Source organism: Barbus barbus, assembly GCF_936440315.1.
Source record: "Barbus barbus genome assembly, chromosome: 34".
Taxonomy (NCBI): Eukaryota; Metazoa; Chordata; class Actinopteri; order Cypriniformes; family Cyprinidae; genus Barbus; species Barbus barbus.
In genome coordinates this window covers 11,434,325-11,443,175 of record NC_136762.1, presented here as the reverse complement: position 1 = coordinate 11,443,175, position 8,851 = coordinate 11,434,325, and the positions used below count along the sequence as shown (strand labels likewise).

General features: G+C 39.8%; 1 protein-coding gene across 2 annotated transcripts; it reads left to right on the top strand.

Moving 5' to 3' along the window:
- The first annotated feature begins 577 nt into the window (after positions 1-577).
- Positions 578-8,619, top strand: LOC306854251 (T-box transcription factor TBX2b-like). Of its 2 annotated transcripts, none has more exons than XM_079392109.1 (7): positions 578-1,374; positions 2,167-2,434; positions 3,849-3,995; positions 5,033-5,109; positions 5,273-5,430; positions 5,992-6,599; positions 7,162-8,619. In XM_079392109.1, the coding sequence occupies exons 1-7, from the start codon at positions 1,013-1,015 to the stop codon at positions 7,594-7,596; spliced, it is 2,055 nt and encodes a 684-aa protein (XP_079248235.1). In that variant the 5' UTR covers positions 578-1,012; the 3' UTR covers positions 7,597-8,619. The 2 variants fall into 2 exon arrangements, with proteins under 2 accessions (XP_079248235.1, XP_079248236.1); XM_079392110.1 differs by lacking the exon at positions 578-1,374 and adding an exon at positions 1,935-2,050.
- Positions 8,620-8,851: the final 232 nt, after the last annotated feature.

Below are 8,851 nucleotides of genomic sequence, written 5' to 3'. Positions count from 1 at the left end.
CAAGGTCCTTTAGCTGTGAGTATACAGTGCTATATTATGAACAAAATACTCGTACGCGTCACTTTGACATGTACAGCGAAAAAATAAAACGTCATTTGGTGTGTTCCTTATATTTTTATTGACTATTGCGAATAGTTATTCTCAATGTATAATGTTTTAAAATGTGCTACCAATAATATCTTGCGCTAATTAATCATAACAATATGCACTTTTTGTTAATTTACACGTCAGTAATCTTAATTCCTAGTTTTCAATGTATCGGAGAGTGAGTTTGTTCCTCGAATAAGGAGGCATCGTAATTATAAAGCGTAAGTCGACCGAGGTGCAGTCACCACCGGCTAAGCACTGAGGGCTGACCCGGTGCTTGGCTTGGAGACGGGGGTGGGATTTCCCGATCTTTTCTGTCATTGGTTAATATTTTATTCTGTTGACATGTTTTCTTACTGCTAATGCTTCCGACACCTTCTTGTCCACCCCCTCTCCTTGAGCCTGGCCGGAGCTGTCAAAACCACGCCTATGGAGGCCCACAATTGGTCCAGAAAGCGTAAAATCAGCAATCAAGGGGGCTTGGTTCATTAGTGCTGGGATCAGAGCAGGAAGGGCATGTGAGATAGTTACAGTTGTACAGTGGACAGGGTAAGATCTAACCATTTCAACTCCGTGTCTGCGTAGAATGACTGCGCTTGAATGGACATCCGCATCGAAAGAGTAATCTTTTTATGAGAGCAACTGTTGGAGAACAGGAATCCCCAAATCTGCCTTCAAAGCGTCGTTGCGCTCACTTTGACTGATATTATTACGGGGACTTCGTGGAAACTAGCAGCTACGGGAGTTAAAGTGGAAGATCCTTAGCACTGTCTTTGCTCGCCTTTTCGCGATTCACATTTTGCCAAAATTACCTTACTGCGCTTTTCCTCCTCGTAGTGAGACAATCTATCGTCTGGATACGCGCTGTTTTTGCCAGAGAACACCACTAAACATATTTTTTCCACTACGATTGTTGGATGCACCGATGAGAGATCCAGTTTTTACAGGGACTGCGATGGCTTACCACCCTTTCCACGCTCACCGGGCAACCGACTTTCCCATGTCAGCTTTTCTCGCGGCTGCGCAACCCTCCTTCTTCCCGGCGCTGACCTTGCCTCCCGGGGCTCTCACAAAGCCGATCCCGGACCATACCCTCTCCGGAGCCGCGGAGGCTGGGCTCCATTCGGCTCTGAGTCACCATCATCATGCAGCTCATCTTCGCAGTCTTAAGAGCCTGGAGCCAGAGGAAGAGGTTGAAGACGATCCAAAAGTCACACTGGAAGCGAAGGATCTATGGGACCAGTTCCACAAAATAGGAACAGAAATGGTTATTACGAAATCTGGCAGGTGAGTTCACGGTTGCTCTATTTTTAGTCTTTTGTTTCAGTGTTTATACGAGGGATTGCTATGATGCACTCAGCTTGTCACATATATTCCACAATAAATTCGCCGTCTGTTGCACGGACGTTTCGGTCGACGGCTGTGTAGTACAGCAGGCCCAGTAAATTCATTACTAAATCTCTGTCTTTTGCACGTCGCTATCGTAAGCCATTTCCCCTTTATTTCCCTATTAATGTCTTGCGCCCTGAACTGGCTGACCTAATTATTGTCAAAGAGACTGTAGAAATGAATGTCTTACTGTCAGAGCATGTGTACCGAACGATTCATCTGCTCATTTGACTTATGAAAACGAAATGGGGAAAGTACAAGCTATGCGTATTCTGTGGCTAGCAAAAGGAAAATAGCTGAGGCTTTTTGTTGCTTATATCAATACCAACAAATATTGACTTTCAAGGCACGGTGTGGCACAGTTAAATCGTGCTTTCATTTATTTCGCAAAGAGCAATGTTTCTCTCGGTCTGCTTATGCACTGAGGTGACAATAAACTATTTTATGTAAATAACCTGCCACATTCATGGATGATATGTCTTGCGGCGAGCTAAATTATCTGCAGCCAAGTGAAATGTTAAAATTGGTTGAACGTATTTTTAGTGCGGTTGTTTTTTTAATAAATCTAGCTAAGGTAAACAAAACGTTTAAATATTATTTGGTTATGTTGTTAAAACGTTAAGCTTGCATCTGCCCACATTTGCAAAGAAAAAATATTTTGATTTATGTACATATTTCCTTTTTCTTCAGGAGAATGTTTCCACCTTTTAAAGTCCGCATCAATGGACTCGATAAAAAAGCCAAGTATATTCTATTAATGGATATTGTGGCTGCCGACGACTGCCGCTACAAGTTCCATAACTCTCGCTGGATGGTCGCAGGGAAGGCCGACCCGGAGATGCCAAAGCGAATGTATATACATCCGGATAGCCCAGCTACTGGGGAACAATGGATGGCTAAGCCTGTTGCTTTTCATAAACTGAAGCTAACCAACAACATTTCGGACAAACACGGATTTGTAAGTAACCCATTTAAAATATATATATATATACATGTTTTGTGTGTTGCATGTAGGCCTGTTGTAATTGTGTGTTGCTGTGTAATATATAAATATAAACTTACTGCCATCTGTGGGCTGTAATGCTTACGCTCGCAATGATTGGGCATGCTTACAATTTCGCTGTTTATTCCTGGGCGAAGAGAATTATAGATGTTCTGAAATATATTTTAGCTTAATTAATTTCTTCAGCCAATATACAATTCTTTACTGTCGCTACATTCATTTCTTTCTTTGTTTCGGCAAGCTTATAAACCAGATATGACGTATTAACTAAATTATATTCGTTATGAATAATGATGACATTGACAGCTTGGTTATGTAATGTAAATACATTCTTAAAAATAAAAGCTCTTCACAGCGATGCCACAGAAGAACCATTTTTGGTTCCACAAAGAACCATTCAGTCAAAGGTTCTTTAAATAACCATCTCTTCCTTACCTTTTTATAATCTGAAGAACCTTCTTTCACCATAAATAACCTTTTGTGAAACAGAAAGGTTCTTCAGATGTTCAAGGTTCTTTATGGAACCTTTTAGACAAAAAGGTTCTTCTATGGCATCGTGAAGTACCTTTATTTTTAAGAGTGTACTTCATCGTGAGTTTTTTCTTGGCCACTGTTACTTCTATTGTTTATGATAACAATATAACTTGCTATAACTTTTATGAGGGGGTGGGTGGAAGTGACAAAAAATGAGGTCAAAGGAACCGGAGAGACATTGAATCACGCTACAGTAAATGAGTTTACAAATAGCAACAGTGAAAGTGTAATTTGGGCTGTTTTGAGTAAGCGCAGCAACACATTGCACAGGTAGAGCGACCTGTGCAGTCTCTAATAATTCAGTGAATAATGTTGAGACGGATGCAACGATGCTGACCAATACTCTGTACATGAGCATGCAGTCAAATATAGTGTGTGACCTGCTCCCTTACGCGACTTGCAAACAAATCGACTGGAAACAAATGAAACATTTACATGCATGGCACAACCATTTTATATTTGTACAGTCAAACAGAAAACCTATGCATATATTTTTTTGTGTGTGTGTTGATCATCGCATATTGTTGTCGTAAGGCTCCCTTAAACTGTACAATTAATAAACTATTATTTTTGATGTACCTATTTCAGATTTCATTTGTGTTATAATGATAGCATCACCAAATAACTCATGTTGCATGTTCGCGTGACTGTTTTCTGTCTACCTGCCACTGGCACAGGCCTGTTGTTATGCGATATAACCCAAGAACAATATTTCTACTATAACTACATATATTATGCGGTATTTATTGTCTAAAACGATTTTAAAGACTAATGACTTGAATGGATAATTATTTTGACAAGCACTAATGTTTTCCATTCCTCTCCTTCTCATTAGACCATCCTGAATTCAATGCACAAATACCAGCCCAGGTTCCATATTGTGAGAGCCAACGATATTCTGAAGCTTCCGTACAGCACTTTCAGGACATATGTTTTTCCTGAGACCGATTTTATTGCTGTCACAGCTTATCAAAACGACAAGGTATGTAGGCTACTCATATGTTAATGAATTAAAGCAACCGTGCTGTGGACCTTATAGATGTGCACTATACAATATATGTTCGCATTTTTGCTTTTGTTCTGTGATGCGTTTTGCATGCTCTGCATTTGATCAGATTTATAGTTTATGCTCACTTAACAAGAGGAGTATTTATAAAAGTAGTAGGCCTATTTTAAATATGTGGATCCAAAAGTGTATCTTTAGAGCATTTCAAATTCCTCGTGTCCAGTGCTACTTCAAGCTACTGCTCATGTTAATTGTAGTCTGTGTCCGAGGGGCCTAGTGAGCTTGTCGGTATCGTAAAGTTTATGACATAGAGTCACAATCGATTAGCAGGCACTTAAGCTCGCCGGTTTGTCCGGGAGCTACACACTCTAAGGCTCAGCAATCAAAGCGTGTCAGTTGCTAAACGCAAAAAGCAGAGGCCATCTAGCTTAGCTATCTATGAACTTTAAGGCCTTGGTTTTTCCTGAATTTATAGCCCACAGCGTCCAAATCACTTGGGCACAACGAAAATCGTTCTGTTACATCGCTCTGTATTTTCATGGAACTTGTAAAAACTGGCTATGATTCAAACCACACTATTAATTATTGATAGCAGGTCGGCGTCACTCCTCTAGTTCGCCTCTCTTGTTCTGTAGAGAATACCAATTTGACAAATGGAAAATGTTTACTCGTGGAATATTCTCAGAGGGGTCGTGATTTGATCTTTTTCATTAAACATTTTTAATAATTAAATTATCACTCTAAAGTAGTCTGTGTAGCGTGTTTAACGGTGTTGGGATAATAACTGATTATCACACTACTTATAAGGGTTTGCTTTTTATGCATTTAAATCTGAATATTTTACTTGTAAATTATGCATTCGTGCAGCATAACATTGATAACAATACCACTACTACGATTAATAATATTTTAATACTAATACACTGCTGCTAATTGTTTTAACAATGTACAAACAAATTACGAATAATATAATATACGCATCCTTTTCTTTTTCTTTTTTGCTTTGCATTCAGATAACACAGTTGAAGATTGACAATAACCCCTTTGCCAAAGGCTTCAGAGACACAGGGAATGGAAGAAGGGAAAAAAGGTAGGTTTTGAAAGCTTTATAGTTCACATGCATTACGCAATGTAAAATGGCCGAAGAAACCGGATTCAAAGTCTAGCAAAATGTTTAGATTTCAACAGGTTTATTTATTATTTATTTTACTGTGTGATATTTCCTTTTTTCACTTTTTTTTTTTTTTTTAAAGGAAACAACTGACCCTTCCATCATTACGCATGTATGAGGATCAATGTAAAGTGGACCGTGATGGCGCGGACTCTGATGCTTCCTCAAGCGAACCCACAACCGGCAGAGATGCTGGTCATTCACCTGGACCGGTTTCCAGCCCACTTAGGAGCAGCAGAGGTAGGTCTAAATCTATGAATAAATAATATTGCTATGCTTCACGATCACTGAGAGGAAACATGCCTAAGTGTCATATCATTTACAAGCCGCTGTATTATGCCTTAGCGTTTTAAAGACTACTTTAATAATTGACAAAGTCATTTTAATAAAGCATTTATCATGAAACAAATGTGCTGATAAAACAGTTTCTCAAACAAGGTATAAGATGAATCAGACTGTAGCAACACATAAGGCCTAGATTATAGCCCTGAATTACGATTTCGTTAGATTCACATTACTGGATGTAGAAAACCGAACATTTTTAAATTGGATAATTATTTCTATTTTATCGCAATAATTTTCAGTTTTCTCATAGTTAGCATTTTTTTTTTTGCAATACATATTATTATAAAGTAGCCTATTATAAAGTGTACAAAAATGTCGTCGGCTTGTCAAACGTTATGAAATTTACGATTGGAATTAGGCGACTCTAAAATGGTTAGATCTATGTAATAGGCCACTGTATAATTTTTTTTGTTTGTTTTGAACATGTGGATAAAAAAGTATTTTGTCCCACCACAGACGAGAAAACATGCACTGACAGTGAGCACGAATTGGACCACCAAGATGAGCAGTGTGGTGGCTCCAGCAGTCCTGGACCTGAGCCTCCATCTCCATTCAGATCGAGATGTGAGGACAGGGGGCGGGAGAGGCCTCTTCTGGAGAAGAAAGACGATTATCCGGACTCCCGAAAATCAAGCGATTCCACATTTAGCATAAGAAACTTGCAGAAAGACAAACTAGAGAACAGGCCAAGGAAAGACACAGACTTGTCAAAGAAGTACACGGAAAACGGTGGTCTTAGCGGCAGTAAAGACAGCTTCTCTCCTCTAATGGTACAGACAGAGAGTCCTTCACATTTTGGGGCAGGGCACCTTCAGAGTTTGGCGCTTTCTGGCCTACACAGTCAACAATTCTTTAACCCACTAAACACCGGACAACCTCTATTATTCCACCCCGGACAATTTGCAATGGCACCTGGAGCGTTTTCAGCCATGGGCATGGGACATCTATTGGCTTCAGTATCAGGAGCTGGTGGTCTGGATAATGGAAGCCTGTCGGCCCAGGGAACTGGGAGCACCCCGAGTCCTTTTCCCTTTCATCTATCTCAACACATGCTTGCCTCTCAGGTAAGGGAACTCTCGCCATTAATATTTTAATCTAGGCCTATGCCATCATACGCCCTGCTATGCTATGGGTTACGTTGATATGGTTTTTGCAGAGATGCTTTTGATTTTGCTTGCAAGTAAATCGCAATAATGGCTGTCGAACTTTTTTTTGCATTACTTACACAGAACTATAAATCTATAAACTGATTACAAAACTTTAGCTATTGAATAAAGTCAGATAGATTTTAAAATATCTCAAAGTGCTCTTGCAAACGCGTAGCCTATATTTCTTGAAAAAAATTATTCGCGATAAAGGTGACGTAGATTGATTAGCACGTATTTTCGTTACATCTTTGTGTTTTTCAGTTTCACAATCATCAATCATTTCTTGTTCTCTATGTATGCGACCTAAAAGTCCATAAATACGCCCGCCAATGAAATCAGATAGACTGCGAACAGGTGGCACTAGTTAATCTACGCAAATACTGGCTCTTTGAAAATTCGCCATGTAGCAGATCCTCACCTTTCAAACTGTTGCATGTTCGGTGTGCTAAAAGTCGCTAACTAATGTCTCTTATTACAGGGCATTCCGATGGCAACCTTCGGTGGACTTTTTCCGTACCCCTACACCTACATGGCCGCGGCAGCTGCAGCGGCTTCCGCCCTTCCCGCGAACAGCAACACGGCCTCCTCGCTCTCAAGGAACCCGTTCTTGAGCAGCTCCAGTCGCCCTCGACTGCGATTCAACCCTTACCAGCTCCCCGTGTCGATCCCTCAAAGCACAAACCTGCTCACCACCGGATTGCCAAGCGGCCTAAACCCCTCATCCGAATCGTCTAAATGCGGTAGCAGGGAAGCGAGTCCTGCGCCTGATCACAAATCGGGGGCGAGTCAGAGAAACGGCTCACCGAAAACAACAATGAAGGAATCCATGAATGAACTTCAGAACATCCAGAGACTAGTGAGCGGCCTAGAGAGTCAGCGGGAGACTTCCTCACCTAGGGATTCGCCCAAGTGATCAAGCATCCCCAAACCTATCCAGGGCATGACTTGAATTGCCAGAGGATTTTATTTAGTGGTTCTCTGCGAAACATTTCATTACGTACTGTTGGATGCGCATGCATACTGCGCATGGATGACTGGAGTGGGAAAAAAGCAAACAGCAATCAACAAGTAAAAATTAGTAAAAGAAAACGTTGGACTTGCTCTTGGTGGTGGAGATCTGCGTAGGAAGCGCTGCGAAGACAATCTATGCCTAATTGACTCTATAGAACATGCTGACAAGACCACATCAATCAATTTGAAGAAAAAAAAAAGAAAAGAAAAGAAAGAAAAAAGGAATTTACAAATAAAATACTTTTTGCGTAATGTCAGTAGGATCACTGCTGGTTGCTATATCTAAATGGTGATTCACATAAACCTGTAGACTGAAAACATCCAAGCTACATCCAAAAAGGAAAATAAAAAAAGAAGAAAAAATAAAAAGGATATTTCAAAAGGGATTGCCATGACAGTTGTACCTGAACTATTTAATGTAATTATTAATAAAATAAACCTAATTCTGTAAATAAGCTACAAGGACCTAAGAATATGCAAATTGGTATTAATTTATTCAAAGCTGTACATTTGCGTGTACATAATATTTAGAGTTTAACTCGTTGCATTTTCCCCCTCCATTTTTTCACTATATGGCTGTTGTAAATGAAAGCTATAGCGTTTGTTGTTTGGAGACAGAAGGTGTTCCTATCTGTGATGCGTTGCTGTTTAATCTGCCTGTGACACGTAATGAACGCGTGTGCCATCATTGCATTGTAGCAGTCGCTGTAAAAACACTTATCATGCTGCGGGACTCACAAGGATTGAGAAGCCTCAGGTTAATGTACTCCAACAGAAGAGACCCACATTCCTCTTCTTGAGCTGAGTTTCTAAAGAAATATATGAACGTGTCCCGTTGTGCTGGCTGTCCGGATTTTTCTGTTGTTGTTGTTGGATTCTTTCACAATTTCAATTAAAAAAAATCAACGTGTTTAAATATTTTTACATTTATGGCACTGTGTTATCTCAATGATAAACTGCACACTTACTAATGACATCATACATGAATTAAGTAGGCTATAGTTTATGAGGAGTTATAACAGGTCACTGAAAATGTTTTTAGAACAACGACAAAATGATAAAAAAAATACAATTCCTATGAAGAAGAAAAAAATAGCAGTATTTGGAAAACTGCAACATACAAGCAGAAAACAAGTGCTGGCCAGTTTGTTTTAAAT

Bases quoted from the DNA above. Each gene is read 5' to 3' on its own strand.
- LOC306854251 (XM_079392109.1), top strand. From the start codon at position 1,013: ATGAGAGATCCAGTTTTTACAGGGACTGCGATGGCTTACCACCCTTTC. The intron at 3,996-5,032 runs GTATGTAGGCTA...CTTTGCATTCAG, and splicing joins CAGCTTATCAAAACGACAAG to ATAACACAGTTGAAGATTGA. The intron at 5,431-5,991 runs GTAGGTCTAAAT...GTCCCACCACAG, and splicing joins CCCACTTAGGAGCAGCAGAG to ACGAGAAAACATGCACTGAC.